The sequence below is a fragment of the Protopterus annectens genome, chromosome 6.part0 (assembly GCF_019279795.1).
Source record: "Protopterus annectens isolate FY-2018-M chromosome 6.part0, PAN1.0, whole genome shotgun sequence".
Classification (NCBI taxonomy): domain Eukaryota; kingdom Metazoa; phylum Chordata; order Ceratodontiformes; family Protopteridae; genus Protopterus; species Protopterus annectens.
The window spans coordinates 728084422-728104606 of record NC_056737.1 but is presented as its reverse complement, the minus strand read 5'-3'; the positions used below and the strand labels follow the sequence as shown (position 1 = coordinate 728104606).

The 20185-nt window shown below is 40.2% G+C and overlaps 1 protein-coding gene across 1 annotated transcript in view; it reads right to left on the bottom strand.

Moving 5' to 3' along the window:
• Positions 1–20185, bottom strand: part of LOC122804503 (galectin-3-like) — a 272792-nt gene that overhangs the window by 84479 nt on the left and 168128 nt on the right. The window contains exon 5 of the mRNA XM_044074416.1: positions 1926–2094. Within this exon, the coding sequence (XP_043930351.1) occupies positions 1926–2094 (169 nt within the window). The remainder of the gene's footprint in view (positions 1–1925; positions 2095–20185) is intronic.

Genomic DNA, 20185 nt, shown 5'->3' with positions numbered 1-20185 from the left:
TGTATAACTTATCTGTTATGGATAACATGATCCAGAACAGATCTGCAATGAAAAAGCATTGAAGATGGTGTGGGCTGGCTTTCTCTTTTACCTGGGGATGCCAGGGAAAGGTTGGCCTGATGCTGGACATTTACAGAATTGTGGGAATCAGGTTGGTCAGGCAGACAACTGCTTTTGACTAATTCTCATATTTAAGAAATTCTACTGCAACAGTGATCCGTGGAAAAAGCATCTACTTTCAAAAACTAAATACATGTTCCCAGTGCTAGCCATATTTAGCAATAAGGAAGTATAAAAACTAATGCCGGGGTGGTGAATTATCCTCAATACTATAACATACCTCTAAACTTCTTCACTTACAAATTTTGGACAAAGTCAAAAATAATGGGGTAGTGGGACAAAGACCCAAAATTGGGACAGTTTTTATGTATTAATCTAATTGGCTTAAACGGTTAATAAAACAGTAGCCTTTGCATCACAATATGTTTTCTGAAAAACAGAAAGCATGAATCTCTAATGTCTGGCATTATTGACTGACTGCAATCCTCAGTGATTTACCAAAAAAAATCTAAAATTGTATTGAGGACAGGGTAAAAAATATTAGATGAAATTAGAGAAGTTAGGCAAAACTCTGGACAGTTGTGAAGTATATTTTTAAACACTAGTGGTGTTTCATAAATTGCATGAATACATACAGCTCAGCTTCTGCAATATGCTAAGCGGGGGTGATGCCAGGTGTATACAATTCTCATTTATTTCACCATTCACTCTTGTTTTGTCTCACTTATAAATCACTTTGGATAACCAGAAGGATGCCTTGTACAGTCCCATCTCATAACAACACTTAATTTGAAATTACTTATATACTACCTCTGGAACTGAAACTTTAAGTTCCTAATGTATAACAATGAGCTTATTATGTCCTTATTTTCTAAATCTATAAAGACAGTTTGTATTAATAACAGCATAGTGATTTGTTTCCAGTGACACCACAGTTCTACAGTGATTAAAAAGTACTGGTTGCGTCATTTTTCTTATCTTTCAACCATGGCATGTGGTACAGAAAATGCCCACTGGCAAAAGTTGGTGACTGTAGGTTATAGGAAGAAAAACAAAATTTGAAAATACTGCTAAACCTGTCAGCCTGTCACTGAGGGCAAAAAGTAAACTCTAACCTCAGTGCCATCAGTGTAGGGAAGGCGTGAAGTGCTTCCATAGACTATAATGGGCGTACCACCACACATGCACAGAAATGCTTCCATTAAAGTCTATGAACTTTATATTGGCTGTAGTTTAATAAAAAGTTTATAAAGCTTGTTACTAAAAAGCTGCCCAAATAAATGAAGAAGGATAAAAATGGATTGTGGCACTCAACTCATTAGATGCACCTACAGATATGACAAATACACTTTAAGGTTCTTTCTCTCAGTTCCAAGGATGAGGTTCAGTCATGACCTCTGCTCACTGTTTGCATTCCATCTAGATCTCTTCCCCTTGGGTAGTGCAGTATCTACCTCCCCTTTAAAAGTTGCTGTTTGATTGGCTGCATTAAAATTTCCATATATACATTGCATTTTCTCTTGCCGTTGTAAATTGGGCCATTGTTGAGAATGCCCGAGAAGGACTAGTTCACTTACCAGGATAACAAATTAAATGAATATTGTATAAAGCTGTAAAAGAAAAACAATGTTTACATATCCATGTCTGGATTCCGGCAACAAATATCACTATTTGACCATGAAAAGCCATGTGGCTATACATTCTGTGAACAGTAACAGACAGCAGCAGGGAGGCACATGAAAACAAAATCATTTGTCAAGTCTTAGCCTGTGGAGAATCAGGCATATTACATTGTTTTACAACAAATTAGATACTGCTTTTCATTAATGACTGCTACCACCAAGCACTTAGATATGCATTGTTACCTCAAATCTCTGTCCTTGAACAAATGGGAATAAGGGGGCATCTCTTTCTTCATTACCCCAGTGTCCACCTAAGCACGAGTTTCTCACAACAACTTTTCCTTCTGAGTCATCAAAGCGTATATTGAAATGGAATGCAATATCATTGCCTTTGCGAAAATCAAAGGTGAATCTGCAAGAAAACAAAAGAATTTTCATCAGCAGCAGTACATTTTCAAGAAAAAACTTGTCATAAGGACAGGTAGCTTACATCCTTCTAAGCTGGGAAGTGCTGATTGAGGGCTCAGTGTCTGTTATTCTAAAAGTGTATTAGTTCTGGTTTAAGCACCTGGGCTTCAGGCCAGTTATTTTACATTAAGAAGGTTCGTGGTCTGCACTCTTGTGGGAGGAGAGGCTGGACTCTGCCCTTCTGAGCTGGGAATTTCTGGTTAAAGGCTTATAGTGCCTGCATATTTGAACTATTTCTTACAGTAATTGGTACACCTTGTTTGCTGTAGCATAGACTAGATCCAGGCCTGCTGAATCTAGTTTTGTTTGTATGCTTGTTATTTCCCTGAAAAGCTAATTCCACCTAAAACGCGGCTTTTCAGCGCTTCTGTGGATCCCTAGTGATATCTGCATTGCTTACTATACTTATTTCCTTGTTTCACTTGAAAGAAAGTTACTGTTTGTCATTTTTGCATTTAAGTTACTTGGCACTTGCTCACTAAAGCAATTATATAAGTCAGCACTAAAAGCACTACACCATCACAAACTCCCCTTGAGTACCTTGCTCCCCATTGGCCATTTTTTTCAATTATAAAGAAATTATAAAGAAATTCCCAATACTATTCTAGCATGTCCAAAGGTCAGTTGTCAATCTCCTCTCTGGTCCAGCTGGTGAATCTGGGAATCTTGAGGCAATGTTACAACTGCCTCATGTACACAGACAACCCTCTCCTCCTCCCAACAAATTCCAACACATGTGAGAGATGCAACCATATAGCCAAACTGGAGGCTAAGCTCTCTCAACTCAGTATTGGCGTAACCAGTCAGGAGGAGAAGGAAACCACACTCACTACAATTCCAGTCTCACATAGACCTACCACGACAGCAAACCAAACACATAAACACACAAAAACATACTCGGAGGCTCTAAATAAAAAATCTGCCTAAACAGCAGAGACTTCCAAAGCAGACACCCAAGCAACCGCTACCCCAAAACAAAACACGTGCAACACATAGCTCACAAAGCCAGTGTGCCAAACAGTCACAGCCCTTAAGGCTAAACAACACACCTGATACACTTGTAATAGGTGACGTCCCACTCACCAGGCTGAACAAGGAGAAGGTCACGGTGAGCTGCCTGTCGGGCGCTAGGATCCGCCACATAACACAAGCACTCAGGTCACTCCAAGGCAAGTACAAATATGACTCAGTCATTGTCCATGCTGGTGTGAATGACCTGAGACGTACCTCCCTGGCCTACATGAAAAGAGACATAGATGAGCTCTCTGAGCATGTAGCCCAGGCCGGTATGACCCTGACCTTGAGTAGCATCTTACCCTCACCAAGAATGATGCCACAGTATGAAGACATGATTATAAATTTCAACCATTGGCTTAAGTATTGGTGTTATTCAAAGGGGATCCAATGCCTGTCAGCCTGGGATGACATGCTCGACAAGCCACGATGCTTCGCTAGGGACGGCTTGCACCTGTCACCCCTGGGCTTTCGGATATTGGCAAAGGCTCTTGCTACCCCCATAGTGCCTTTTTTAGGCAAGGCTCAAAAGACAAACCCACCTCCATAGGTATCACAAGGGATAAGAAACTAAGAGTAATGCTACTCAACGCCAGAATTCTAAACCTCAAGATGCACTCACTCGAAACTCTCCTTAGCATGGAGAACATCGATATCTGTGCAGTAACAGAAACCTGGTTCAAGGCTCTCGAGAGCACCCCAGCACTACCAGGTTATACCTCATACCATACTTTTCAGCCCCAAAACTTGGACCGAACCACAAAAGGAGGGGGAGTATCAATATTCGTCAAAGATACCCACACCTCCAGGTTGGTGGCACAGCATGAAGCATCAGAGACTGTCCATGTACAACTAACAGTGGGTAAAACTGCCTTCCAGTTTATAGCCTGCTACAGACCACCCTCCCAAACTCAGGAACCCCACTCGGCCTTCCTGAGAACACTGGAAAATATGAAGGTCTCTCCAAACACCATTATATTGGGTGACTTCAACTACCCAACCATAGACTGGGAGCATTACTCTAGCTCTAACACCCTAGCCCAAAGGTTCCTAGAATTTATAAACTCAAATGTTATGGAACAACTTGTTACCACTCCCACAAGAGGGAAAAACATACTGGACCTGATCATCACCAACATGGGGACTCTATGCTCCAGACCAGAAGTGTATCCCTCACTGGTAAGATCAGACCATAAACTAATCTCACTGGATATTCACATCCCGACCCCACCCAATGCCCAGAAAACCACAGTGAAAAACTTCTCTAAAGCAAATTTCACACTCCTCAAACCAAGGTGGAATCCTTCAAAGCCCCCAGGCCTGTGGATAATACGGCCCAGACCGCAAAATCCTTTATAAACGCATTCTATGAACACCTTCAGGAATGCATGGATCATGCAATCCCAAATAAAACCAAGACCCAATCCTCCAAAGGCAGATGTCCTGTCTGGTGGACCCCAGCCATAAACAAACTATACAATAGAAGGAGGAAGCTACTACACAAAATCCCAAAAAGGGAAGGCATCTCTGATCAGTATTAGCAAAAAACTACGGGCACTCATAAAATCGTCTAAGGCCAGCTTCGAGAGAAAAATTGCACAGGACACTAAGGATAATCACAAGGCTTTCTTTAGTTATGTTAGGAACCTGGGTGGGAATTCCCAGATATGCTCAGAATTAGTCCAAAATGACAAAAAATACACGAACCCACAGACATTGCCAACATCCTAGCTGACAGGTTCAGCGCAAACTCCCCCCCCACCAAAAGGGCTAATATCTATCCCAGAAGAGTGCTGCCCCCCCTGACATCTCAGATGCTCAGGTAAGAGCTGCCCTCTCCAAAGCAAGAAACACAGCATCAATGGGACCAGGCGGTGTCCCGGGCTGCGTCCTACATGAACTCCAAGAAGAGCTAAACCCAAACCTAAAACTACTGTTCAATCTCAGCCTTACTACAGGATATGTACCCAAAGAGTGGCATACAGCAACAGTGGTCCCTCTCCACAAAGGTGGTGCCTCAACGGATCCTGGAAACTATCGCCCCATAAGTCTCACTAGCTTGGTCTGCAAAGCTATGGAAAGGATCATCATGGACCTTATAAATAAAGATATTGGGGACCTGCAGACACTGGATCCTACCCAGTTCGGCTTTGTTAAGGGCAGATCCTGCCCCTTGAATCTGGTCGATTTCTTTGAAACAGTCACCAAGGCCATTGACAAGGGGAAGGTGGTCCACACAGCCTACCTGGACCTCGCAAAAGCCTTTGATACAATACCCCACTCGGGCATTATAGATAAGCTCACCAGCTTAAATATAAACCCCTATGTCACTAGATGGGTTGCAAACTGGCTCAAGGACAGAACCCACATGGTTAGAATAGCTGGAGCCATGTCAGGCTCCAAACCAGTTACAAGTGGCGTCCCACAAGGCTCAGTCCTGGGACCTCTCTTGTTCGGTATATATTTCTCGGAGGTACAGGCCAACATGGAAGGACTGTGGCTGACCAAGTTCGCAGATGACTGCAAACTGGGCGCCATAATAGACTCTCCAGCCAACACAAGCATCCTCCAAAAGGGCCTCATAGAAACAGACAACTGGTGCCAGAGGCATGGCCTCAAGCTAAACGCCAAAAAGTGTATAGTCATCCCCTTTGGCAAAAACAAAGTGCCCACAAATTACCACATAGGTGGTAATCCATTAAGTACAGAAGAAGTAATTAGGGACCTGGGGACCCAAGTTGATAGCAATCTCTCATTTGATAACCATGTGGCCAAAGTGGTTAGAAAAACATTTTATATAGCCCACCTAATCATGAAGGGATTCACATCTAGATCAGGGGAGGTCATCGTGCCACTTTACTCATTCCTCATCAGGCCCATAATTGAGTACAATGCCCCTTTTGGGATGTACCTTACCAGACACCTGCAGCAAGTGGAAAGACCCCAAAAGTACCTCACCAAGAGGATCAAGGGGCTCAAACAGATGCCGTATGCTGCCCGGTTAATGAAACTCCAGCTCTACTCAGTGGCATACTGCCTGCTCAGAGGTGATCTGTGCCTGATGTATAAAGCCATGTCCAACCCGGAATTAATGGACATGCTGCACCTCAGAAAATCCAAATCCCATCGAGCTACGCGCTCGAGGGACTTGAACCTCAGCACTGAAATAAATAGGACATGCTGGAGGGACAGATTCATAACCCAGAGACTCCCTTCACTCTGGAATAAAATCCCAGTCCAGGTTAGGCAGAGTCCCTCATTGACTCTCTTCAAGAGGAATTTTGATGAGTGGATGGGAGATCGTAGGTTTACCCTGGGTATCACTTCTGTGTCACTGTTAGACAGAGGCACAGTATACTAACCTTGAAAAAGGGCATAGCAAAATTAATTTAATATGGGTGGCGAAAGCCATACACACTCTGGCTAGGCTTATAAATGCCCTAGGGCAGATAGCCTAGTATGAACCTATGAACCTATGAACCAATGAACCTATAAGGCTGAATTGTGTAAAACCTATGAAATATGTAAGACAGGGATTAAAATCATAGGATGCATATTATGTATTATTACAACTCATTGCCTCAGGTTATTCTCAGTCTCTTTAATAGTTTGGTCAGAATTAGCTGGAAAAGAGTTGCACACTTTGGTCCCCTTACAGAAAAGTAAAATTTTACAGAACATTTTAAGAGGCTGCTAATGCAATACATACAAATGACTCCTTGAGAACATACCAGTGTTTCAGCTACATGGCTTCTGAATGTCCAAGACTCTCTGAATGGTTTAAAAAATAGGTTTGTTCTCTTTAGTTGTTAGAGAGCTATGTGTCACCTTATCAATGACTACATGGTCCAGCATGATGAATCCTCAGATATATCTGCATCATATCTTGCAATCTCTTTTTACAAGAAATCTGGACAAAGACAAAAATAATGGGGATGCCAAGGCCCAAAAATGTGGACGTATTTTTAAATATTGCTCTTATAAATGTATAAAGTTGCTCGAATAACAGGTTTTGTGTTTGCATGCATTTTCTGAATGATATGAAGTCTGAAACTCAAGTGTCTGTCATTATTTAGTGAGTTCATTCATCCGTGTTTTGCAGAAAATCACCAGTTTTATAAGGAGCAGACCAAAAATATGAGCAAGAATCTGAACATTCTGCAAAAATCTGGACAGTTGAAAAGTATGGTGTGCAGACTAAGTAAATACAGTAGATATGTTAGCTGCTCCATAGAAGGCTGATAAGAAAATGGAATGCAGTCTTGGAATCTGTTATGACCAGCACATACCTTAAAACCAAACTGAAAAAATGAATATTTTGGCTTAAAAACTACAAGAATTATAGGACATACTGTTGGAAATGAGGCCATCTCTGCTTTTTTTTTCATTTTTAGCACCAGGACAGTGATGCAGCCCTTTGTAAAAACATTGTAAATGCACAACCCAGCACATATTAATGTGGTAATATAAGCAATATAAAATGCTGCTAAAATGATATCAGTTGGCTAACAACTGAGTTTTACTGGCAACATTCATTTATAGCAGGACAAAAACACTGACTCAAAACTCTACATCCAAACAATCAGGCACAGACAAGATGGAAGAAGAAAAGAAGCAGTTGCTGGTGTAAGTGGTGACATGTTCTGAGGAGGCATTTCACAGTAAATAAACCATGGAGGTCACTACCTCAAGCTAAAACATTGAAGGTATTCCAGATTTAAGGGAATGGGAATAGACACAGTATTGCTTCACAAGAAAGTTATTTTAGATCTCATTCTACCAAAAAGTAAGTTGCCTCTTATGCAGTAACATCCCTCTATTTATACACTGGCAATATGTTATTAGCGTTATATATAAAGTAACAGGTCATTTAGTTTAGATTACATGATTTATAGTGTAGGTCGGACTACAAAATTTACAAAGCTTGTCTCTTGGAGTTAGTATGTCTGCCATGATATGAATTTACATGTGAACATACATAGACACATATACACACACACACACACACACACACACACACACACACACACACACACACACACACACACACACACACACACACACACACACACACACACCTGCAAACATATACATTTAGGAAAAAAATGGCCTAAACAAAATTAAAGACTTTATTGTTCCAACATAATAAAACAGTGGACCAGTAATACAGCATAAGGTCTTCCATGAAAAATATTGACAAAAGAATATATCATTCAAATGGAATTATGCATCGGCATGCAAACCTGTTATAAAAAACTGCTCCTATGAGACCTCAGAGAATAAAATCAAGCTTCATTATATTCTCCCATTACAAAACTCTGGTAATTTAATTTACTAACATTAAATATTTAAAGACACACAATAAAGCTGTGCTTTTCATGCTGCAAAGTGAAGTCATATAAAAACTTTCCATAACAATAAGCAGATCTATACCACTTTGTCAAATCCCACATCAACGAATACCTCTTCATCAAACACCTATTAATCAAAGCTCCTAATAAGCAATTGGACTTTTCAGTGAGTTTTTTTCCTAAGGCAAATCAATGGTAGGCCACCCTAGCAAACGTGAACAAAATCATAAAACTTAACATCTACCCAGGTGGGGGGGGCTGCACCCCCACACCCCCTAATTAAATATACCAACTCCGAGATCGCACTACAGTCAGAAAAGGGCAAATTCCAGATGGTGTCCAACCATTATTTTGCCCTAGGAAAACTTCCACTGAAAAGTTCATTCACTGAATAGGAGCTTCGGTTAAATAGGTATTCGACAAAGAGGTATTCGCTGATGTGGGATTTGACAAAGTGATATAGACCCCAATAACCAATACAAGCTCTCCTTACTTCCATGTCTGTTGGCGTCTGTGACTTATTTTGTAAAGTAATAGTTGAGCTATTCCTTCAGCACTTAATGAGCCATATTTTATTAGCACTGACTGTTTATAGAGTCTAACTCACAGATAATAACACCAGTGGGTTAATTCTAATAAATGTACCTGCAGTGTAAACATCTACATGTAGAATGTAGCCTTCACTTTATCTACTGTAAATGCTGCGAACTGTTCTAGACTGTACTCATTTGTTAGATAAATAGACTGGTCTTAAATCAGTTATGTGCCTCAACAGAAAGAAGTACTTTCTTACCAAACTTAACATAAGTATAAATCATGCTACTTTTCCCATTTTAGTTTACATGATAAGTTATGTGATAGTCAGTGCCATGACATTAACATTGCATAAAGGAGGTCTAGTGGAACTCAGCCTCCATATCAGTCAAGAACATGAAGTTAGAAAACCAGTGATCACCATATGGTCTCCATTCCTCAATCCTCACATAAAGCTATAGGCAGCAAATGCAGATTGGCAAGATATGCAAATGAACATGCAAAAGCATATCTCATCATTTAAAGAGATACAAATAACAAATAAAAGAATAAGGCATATATGGAACTATTTTTTTCTCACAAGCATCCTATTAAAATTAAAACTCCATACATCCAACGAAGACCAAAGATAAATACAAAGGCCTTTTGGGCCTCACAGAGAATGGCTCTAAGAGCTAAGGTACAACAGTTATAACCTCCTTCCTAGAGTGATGCAATACTCTACTTTGCTTGTCTTGGAGCCAGCTTTGAGTTTGAGACCCTTTAGCTACTAGATAAACTACTGCAGCATTCATTATCAAGTATCTGTGAAGGTATTTAAATGGTACCAGTACCTTGTAAAATGTCTCAGTGTTTTTAGGGTCTGAGTCTGGGAGTTGGGTGCCAGGGATTCCAATTCAAAGGTGCTCCCAAAGTTTGGAACAATAGTGGACCACTTGGTACTTTGGCTGTTTACTGTCCAAAAGATACAAATATTTATTTTTGGACTAAGAATTGTCATCTGAGCCCCTTCTGAAATACTACCTCACAAGGTTTAAATTTTTTCTCAAATGAATCATTCTCCTGTATTGAGCCTGATGATATACTTTTTTGTCACTATTGTCACTATCTACCTCAAGGAAGAGGAGACCTAAGAAGAATCGGCCATATACTGTCAGTCTAACTCTGTACCTCATGAATTCAATGGAGAGATTTTCTCCATCTCTTAAAGGGGGGAGCCACTCTCAAAGTGGGAGGCTGAGCTAACTGAGGAGCAATTCTATGCCAATCCACCACATATTCCTTAGAAATTATGTAGTTGATAGGTGGAAGTCAATAAGACTAATATCCAGGCCTTTGGCATTGGACATGATCCAAGGAAGAAAGGTACTTCTTCAACACTGCCAGAACCTTTCTCTTTGATTTGTTAAGCTAAAGAGGCCTTAAGGGCTTCCTGAGCAAAAAAATGGAAGGGATATATTTTCTGTCGTGCACAAATTTCATGAGCTACAGCCAAATCTTCTGAAGGACAGATATACATTCATGGGTGCTTTGGAACTTACATCTGGCTTTTTTGTATTGTGCACATTGGCTGAAGTATGTGTAGTCACACATGAAGAAATCCCACTGTCTGCCTGAAATGGGTATGGATAGGACAGGATCCAGTTAAAATGGACAATAGGACTAGGGGTGGACAAGGCATCATGTCACATGGTCTTTTTTTTTTTTCAAATAACTTTTTAATGAATATTTTCATACATAAAATACAAGTGGAGAGATAAACAAGTTGTAACTGTGGTACAGTTGAATGTTACAGAAGGTTTAACATGAGGAAGTTATTCAATAGATAATACACACTTTGCTAAATAACATTCAAAATAGCTAGGAATACAGTATTGGATAAACACAAGGAAATGGTTATGTTATATGTTAGTCATGATAATATTATTTTAACATTTCACTTGTACATTATAATGACAACATGGTCTTATGTTTTCAGACCTTGCTGAGAATAGCAGAATTACCGCAGTGTCATGTTCACTGTCCACTTATTCTTGCTCATCATCAGTTTCTTTACCTGCTCCATTTTATGATGCCACTGAGTCTCCTTCACATACCTTTTGTGCTTTTGACCACTCATGGAGGACTATCAATCTGCATAACTGGAAGCACTCACACTAACACATCTGGTATTTTGTGCTCCAAGAAGACCCACAAATTTTGCACTGGTGATGGAAAGTACAGCTGTGTTAGATAATAACCATAGTTTTGCAGATAATTTCACTATCTGTCAGCTGCAGGATGCCCTACCTATCTGAAGTCAAGATGTCTGAGGTATAAAGGAGGCTAACATCAGTGCCATATTCAGGTCTTTTTTGATGCAGGGACTTTGGCAGTATCTCTTCTGAGGAGAAGCACAATCACCCGTTTGTCAACTCTGATGAAGGGTAGAAGGAAAACAACTGTGTAAGAGGAAGGAGACTGAGTATGTTACCCACCCCATCCCCACAAGTAATTGTGAGGGACAGGCTACTGCATCAGTAATCAACTTGAACATATTCAATTATAGTAAGCACCTAGCATTAAACAATGTTCATCAGTCACTCTTGCAATACTCCCAAAACTAAGGAGAACTGGCTGGCAGGAAGTCAGTGATGGGGAAACAATACTCTGCAAGATGCAGAGGCAAACTCAGCTTTGGAAATGGCATACATGTTATAGTGTTAAATGAAGGTGTGGATAGAGGGCCAAATAGCTGCTTTCAAGATGGACTGTGCTGAGGCTCCTTTTATGAAGGCCAAAGGCCATGGTTATTGTCTTTGCTCTGTTATAGAGAGCTCTAATAGTACTGAGGATCTGTTCTCCATGGTGTGAATAGTGAAAGAAGATACAATTAGCTATCCTTCTGGACATGATCTGTTTTCCTACAGGTCTCCCTTGTTTTTCTTCTGTAAAGAACACCAGACGTTGATCTACCTTGTTAGGGAATTTGGTCCTGTGAAGGTGGCATCTAAGCTGCCTGTGTACATCAAGAGAATACAGGATTCTTTCTCCTTTGTTTTGGGGATTTGGGAAAGAGACTGGAAGATGAATGGTCTGGTTAAGACATAATTCTGATATAGCCTTGGGCGTAAAGGTAGGATTAGTCTAAGGATGAATCTGTCCTTGTGGAAGGTAAAGAAATGTTCTTTGCACACCAGGGCTTGTAATTCAGAGATATGTCAAGGCAAGCAACAGGGTGAATTTCCAAGTGAGAATGTTTAGGGAAGAAGAAGGAGTAGGCTCAGAGAGTGGTAGGATGAGCTTTGAGATCCTGGTCAGGTACAGGATGCCTTCTGGGGGGTTGTCTCTGGTGTGGGTACTCGCTAAGGAACTGCTTCATGTCAGTGTGAAAGTAAGCAGGCAGGGACCTAGGCAGGCATGCAGAAATAACAGAAGTGTGTATCTTGGCTGAAGGGTAGGACAGGTATTCCAGGATTTGGGCTAACAAGTTTTTTCTGGGCAATATACTTTTAGATTGAAAAACCTTTTCCATTTAGCAACATATGACTCCCTGGAGCTTGGGTTTCTAGATTCAAGAATGAAAATCATATCTTCAGAAAAAACTATGCTAAGTAGGAATTAGGACCAAATCACCCCATCTGTTAGTTTTGGGGTTTTCAGCATGGGGTGAATTGAAAACCCTTTGTTCTAGGTAAGGAGATCCATGCACAGAGTCAATGTTCTGATTTCCCCTCACTGAGGGATAGTAGTAGGGAGAACCAGTGCTGTATGGGCCAGTGGGTGCAGTCAGGATTATCTTTGGCCCATCTTCTTTTATTTTTTTCAGTACCCTGGGATGAGGGGTAATGTAGGGAAGGCATAAAGGAAAAGGACTGTCCAAGTGAAAGAGAAGGTGTCTGTCCATCTTCCATGCTCCCCTCTGGAGAGTTCTGGAGCAGAAATTTCTGAGTTGCCTGTTTTGGTTAGAGGCATGAAGGTGTACTTCTGGCACACCCTAGAGATAGACCAGGTCAAAGAAGATCTCCCTTTTTTAACATCCATTCACTGAGGTCCAAGAAAGATCTGCTCAAAGTGTATGCTAAATGGTTCTCCCCTTCTAGGATGTAGGTGGCTTTTGGTGATAGCTGTATTTGTTGGGATAATTACAAAAATTCTATCACCAGTCTGCACAGGCAGTATGAGTAGGTTTCTCACTGCCTGTTGATGTACTGCAAGACAGTGATATTGTCTGTCAGGATTTTGACCTGCCCAGAGATCGGTATGCCTTTGAAAGTCCTTGTGACTAGAATGATTTACATCATCTCTTTTATGTTTATGTGTTGATTTGACATGAGCCTGTTCCATATCCCTTGTATTCTCAAGTTTCCCAAATGCACCTCCACCAGGTGAAGTCTGAGCTGTTTCTGGTAAGGACCTAGCAAGGTTCCTGTATCCTGAAGGGGGCAACTAGGTTGGCTCTGATGTCCTCCCACCATAGGATCTCCTTCTCCTTCAGATATGGGATGAGAGGAATAGTGGTCTCTAGAGAACATCAGTGCTGAGGCCAACAATTTTTTAGGAACCATTGTAGCTCCTTTTTGTGGAGCTTGGCTAGGAACACATTCAAGCTGCATGATGTAATTTGCCTCAGGAGTTTAAGAAAGTCTCTGGCTGAGATGGCATTTTGATTTCAGACCTGGCTGACATCATGGGCTAAGGCATGAGAGAGACATAATTTTGTACTGAGGTAGAAGGGGTCTACTTTGGACAGAGTCCAGAACTGCCCTCAGGAATGTATCTCTGGTAATGGGGCATAGCTGGGACTTTTGGACATCCAAGGTAAGGCACACCTTCTGAAAGAGGTCCATAATGGTTTGCATAGCTCTATGACAATCTTCTAGGGAATCAGACAATTATCTAGGTAAGTGTACATATGAATTTTTTTGGTCCTACAAAAAGACAATTACTGGAGTGGTACATTTGATGAAAACCCTGGTTGCAATAGATGATCCAAAGGTGCAGCACTGGAAGTGAGATCCCCCTGCACTGATCTGTAGGAACTGTCTATGCTACTGCATAATGGGGACATGTAGGTAGGCATCCTTCAGGTCCAAGTTACCATCTATGTCCTGAACATAATGAATGTAAGGAAGCGAGTTTTGAAGGGCAAGCATTTTGAATTTGATTGTCACTAAGAATTTAACTTTGATAGATCTAGAATGGGTCTCCATGGTCCTTTCTTTCTTGGAACCAGGAAGACCCTGGAATAGAATCATGAGCCTTCCTGTCCCTCTGGCACCAGATGAATGTTTTGTTGTTGTAGGTGGGCCTCTGTCTGTGAGGGAATCACAGCTTTGTTATTTTGGAACTGGGGAGATTCCTAAAAAGGGGAATCATTCGTAGTTGCATGAGTAACCTTTCTTTTTAGTTCTGAGTATCCATTTGTAGTGGGTGATTTATTCCCAAGCTGGAGTGAAGAGAGAAACCTTCCCTGTAGCTTTCTGAGATATTATTGTGGGGAAGTCATGGGGATGAGCTAGGAGGTGCTTTGGATAGTCACAGCTGCTCCCTGCTGGGCCCAGGGTCCTTATGCACTCCCCTAGGTCTCAAGACAGGAATTGTGTTGCCACTTCCTTTGGTACTTGGTCTTTTTCCCATAGGAAGCTTAGCTGTTTTTGGATTGGAAGCAAAAGTCCAAGATTTATTGGAATACATCCAATTGTATCTGAGTGGAGGGAGTTTCATGACTGCTTTCATAGTCCTCCCCTTTTCCTCCAGTCTCTAAAGTGCTTTTTCTGCCGTGAGTTCCAAAAGAAAGTCTTTGTCCAGGGGTACATTAAGAATTTCTGCTTTAACATGGTCTGACATGGGTCAGTGCCTCAGCCAGGCATGCTGTGAGTAACAGACCCATGGTAGCTGCCCAAGATGCATCCAAAGCATCTCAGGCACACATCCCTGTGGATGTTGGGACACCTGAAGAGTGGCATTGCACAAGTCCTGAATGTTCTTCCCAAGCTCTTATTCTGGATTGCCTCTGCCTTAGATTTAATCTGTTCCTATACTGTCTCAAGGAATATGAGCTGTAGAACTGGCAGTTAAGAACTGTCATAGTCAAGTAAGCTGCAGTACAAAAAATTGGTCTAAGATGCTACTCTCCGTAGAAAGCTCCTAACCTGTGTTGATGACCTTGACCTAAGGGGAGTCAGACACCAAGAGGATGTTGTTGGTCTCCCTGACATCCTTCTCCTTTCAACACTTTTTTGCATTTTTTCACATGCATCTCTTTGTATTTTTTGGAGACATTGTCATGCAGACTGGCAGATGCTATAGCATGGGTAGATCTATCACCACCTTTCTTAAGAAATCTATTAAGGGGGCCAGCACTATGCCTAAAGGTCTTATCATCAAAACAGGCACAGTTGGGGGGCAGAGCCTAGATGGCCAACTGAGAGCAGTTATTTTTGACAGCTCTATAAATTAGTATAATATAGGAACATTTTATTATTTTCAAGTTTAAAACGTCAGAAATCTATAGATAAACTACTAAACTACATAAATATCAATTTTGGTGGAGATATACAAAACACTTCCTGTCAAGTAACTTGGGGATGTATTGAATCACTGTATATGAACAACTCAAGGAATTCTCATCCAGATGCTGCTTTGGAAAAAGAACTGCAATTGATGACATCTACCTTACAGGAACTATCTTTGAAGATGGATGGCTTTAAAAATTACTTAGAAAACCTCAAATTAAATTCTCAAAAACAGACAGATACTCTTAAGGAACTATTACAGCAAAACCATACAAAAATAACAAATATAGAGACTTCTCTAAATGACATTGAAGGGAGACTCAAAGAGGAAGAATTCCAAAAAGAATTTCTGCTTAAACAGAATACATGGCTGCTTAACAAAATAGATGACTTAGAAAACAGGGAAAGGAGAAACAACATAAGGATCTTTGGTCTTCCTGAAAACACTGAAGGAGAAGACATTATTTCATTTTTAACAACCTGGATTCCTGAATTTTTAGACTTGAAAGAGGGACTTTCATTTGGAATTGAAAGGCTGCATAGAGCACTGAGGAAACCTGCTTCTAACTCAACAAATACTCCATTTAAATCCATAGTTATAAAATTTCTTTCATTTCTGGACAAGGAACTAATATTAAAATCTGCTTGGAGAAAATCACCCTTAAAATACAATCAAAGCCTGATAAGGTTTGACAATGATTATTCTTCCAGAACACTAGAACAAAGGAAAAAAGTCTGGCCAATAATAAAACTGTTGAAACAAAACAGCATTAAACCACAGCTGGCCTTCCAGCCAAGATAAAAATACTTTTGGCCAATGAGATGAGAACCTTTAATGACTTAGAAGAAACTCCTATATTCATCAAAAACAACAACATAGTGTCTATCCCAGAAGAAATGGAATGGATGGCCCCTACTCTTAAAAGAATAAAAGAAACAAATCCTTGGACTGATGCTAGAAAGAAGAAACAAAAAAATGATTACAAGATATCTGTCCCAAAAAAATAACTCTTACAACTACATCTCACAAAGTATCAACGGATATGGTACATCACTTGTCATCTGTTTTTATTTAAAAAAAAGGAGGGTTTCTTAAACAAATGAGAAACAGTAATGATTTATTCAGAATGCTCAAAGAGTCCAATAATTCTTCACAAACAAAGGTAGGTTAAGATGGGTTACTATTTACATTATATAGAAGCCAAACAAAGCAACATATAATACAAACATAGAAGTTTCTATTCCCCTACTTGAACTCAATGAATACTTATCTTGTTCATGTTTCATTGATTTTACTTATAATAATTTAAGTAATTCACTAATTCAACAAGGTACCATTCATCAGAGTTCAGACTCAAATGTAACACATTAACATCTTATAACAGCAGTAACATTACAGTGTTTTGAAAAAGAAATGCTGTCATGGAGACTAATGCCTTCAGTTAAAGTATGATTTAGAAATGTCGTAAATCCTGGTTAAATAATAGCTGCAAGCTCTTAGTACAAATGTCATCATTATCCTGTCTAAATATAGTTAATATCAATTATGGCAAGTATCACAGCTATGAATGCTGTTTGATCAATCCTGATATGGTGTGTGTGGATGCAGCTGTGTCTGGCAGCTAGTACAAATGTCATTATTATTCCATCTAAACACAGTTAATATCAATTATGGCAGGTATCATAGCTTCGAGTGCTGTTTGATTAAGCCTGACATGGTATGTGTGGATGCAGCTGTGTCTGCCAGCTGTTGTATGTTGCCGTTTTCATCTCAGGGAAGCTGTGGCATGTGGCTTGTGATCGAGGTTTACTGATGATTGTGTATTTGGAAGAGACATTTGGTGTTTTAGCCTGGATCCAGGGGAAGGAGGTGGATAAAACTTGTGATTTGGGATATTTTGGCAGAGAATAGTTTGTTTATACATCTGCTGAGCGAGAGGTGGGAAGGCTGGAAAAATGTGTTATCGCTTGCTGTGGCAGCTTATTGGGAGTTTTTTTTTTTTTTTTATCTGTTTACTCTCCATTCTTTTCCTGGTTGCTGCCTCACTGAAAGGGAGGGAATTTAGGCTTGAAACTGCAGTGAAGTGAAGCTTTGCTTCAGATGTATTGTGAGCCTCTGGTATGCAGTACACAGACACTCTAACAAAAACAGATGCTCTCAGGTTGCTATGGTAATGGAGACAGATTGTCGATAATGCTTAACGGCTCTGAGGAGCCTCCGAGATGATTCATGGCAATGACGTTTTTGGTTTAAAAAAAAAAAATTCTAAAAACATGCTTCTGGAGCATTTCTCCCCGGGCCTCCGCTGAAAATAGGATCTGTGGAACCTAGTCGGACTTTCCCGGGCAACAAATGTTAAATAAATAAATAAAATAAAATAAAAAAAAAATATATATATATATATATATATATATATATATATATATATATAATAAAAGCGCTGTTTTAAACCAAATTTACACATATTGATGGTCTCCCAACACTTCGTTTCGCTCATTAAGTTGATTTTTGATTACAAAAAATAATAATAATAAGTGCAATTTTATATTTAAAATGTATTTTGGTCCAAACACATTAAGGTCTTACATAAGAGTGGAAGTCTGAGTTATTGTGAAAGACTAAGAGCACTTGGTCTTGTGCAGTACCCTTTGCAGTGGTCTGGGAGGTGAGCTTGCTCGGACATGTTGGGCATATGGTGATAGCTGATTCTAAGGGTGTTTGGGGTTGCCAGGAAGTGCTACAGAGTCATCAGATTTCCTTCATGGACATATCTGTGGGAATGGAAGGTGTGTTGAGTGGTTCACTGGCAGAGTGGCCACTGCATGGAACAGGCTGGTAAAATGGAACAGGACAAATATTGGTTTGGATATTTTAAGAACAGCCTGGAAACACACCACATAAACTAGTGAATGGTATTCTGGAAAAACTGGTTGAGCATTGTTGCCCATGCTTGATGTACTGATATATGTGTATGTAAGGATGGAAATATACTTATAACAAATAAGAAACTAGAAGGGTCTCATAATTTAAAGTCTATGGACTGTATAAACATGCTTGGATGGAGCTAATAATAAGAATAAGCATTACAGCTTGTGGTCTCTCAAATAACTAAGCAATAGCCATTTTTATTTATTTATTTATTTATTTATTTATTTATTTACCGGGAAATTCTGACTGGACACAGGTCCTTTTTCAGCGGATGGCCGAGGAGAAAAGCTCCACATCATGTACATGATAAATAGAGATACAAAGTTGCAGCAATAGTAAACAACATTACAGGTTGTTGGCTTTAATTCAATAACAGGATATTGATTATCAACAGTATATACAGTAAATATTGCAAGTTAAGATGGTTTCTTGTCATTTATAATATTAGTAACAAAGTTGTCAGACAAGATGTTAAAGTATGCAAAGACAACTAGCTATTTCTGACTGTGGTTAGTAGTGGCAGTAGTATAGTTGGGTTAAGAGTCTAGGTGGGGAGGGGAGGTAAGGGTGGGGGTGTTAGTCTGGATTAGAACAACGATAATGCCAGTGCAAATTTAAGTGGAATTTGAGCGCAGTCTTGAAAAGGCTGCTGGAAGGTACAGTATTTATAGAGGGTGGAAGATTGTTCCAAAGTTTAGATATGGTACATGAAAATATGGCTTCTCCCGCTGAGTTTTTGGGTTTTATAACAGTGAGTTGATTTTTGTTGCTTGATCTTAGGGGCCTACTGGGGTGATAGGGTTGGAGAAGGATTTGAAGGGAAGGGGTGTTAAGGGGGTGGTTAATACGTTTAAGAGTGAGGGTGAGTTGATTAAAGTGAAGGAGTTGTGGGAGTTCTAGCCAGTTTAGTTCTTTAAGGGAGATACAGTAATGGCTGCGGTAGGATGTTCCAGTAGCAAATTTAGCAGTTTTGTTGTAACAAGCATACAGCTTGTGTAGGTCTGTCTGTTTAAGGTTGGTAAGTATGGGGGATGCGTAGAGTAGGGTGGAGATTAGCTGGGAATTGGCTATGGACATTCTAGCCGCCTTGATTAGGAATTGGCTGTTTCGATATAATGCACCAAGTTTCTTGCAAACTTTTTTTATTGTGAGAGATATGTGGGTGTCAAATCTAAGTTTGTTGTCTATTTCCACACTGAGTAATTTTGTGTGTACTGATGGAGAGATGATGGTATTGTCTTTGGCAAGAATGTTGAAGTGGGGGGTGTTTTGGGTGGCTTTGGAAGGTTGGAACAGGAGAAGTTTTGTCTTACTTAGGTTGAGTAGGAGCTGAGCATTGGATAGCCAGCTTTCTACAGAAGAGAATTATTCTTGTGTGATTTGTTGTAGTTCTGGTAGAGTGGGGGCAGAGCAGATGAGAGTAGAGTCATCTGCGTACTGTATAAGAGATTCTTGTGTGGTGGCAGTATGAGGTTGTTAGTAAAAAGTGAGAATAGCAGAGGGCCAAGGATAGACTCCGAGAGTAACTGGGAGGTGAGTTGATATGTTATCTTCCCAGATTACTGATTGCTGGTGTCCATGTAGATAGCTGTGGAACCAGTTGCAGGCTGATTGTGAGAAGGAGAGGTTGGGAAGAGTAGAGAGTAGTAGCTCATGAGATACCATGTCAAAGGCCTTTGAGAGATCTAGAAGTACAGCAGTAGAGAAGAG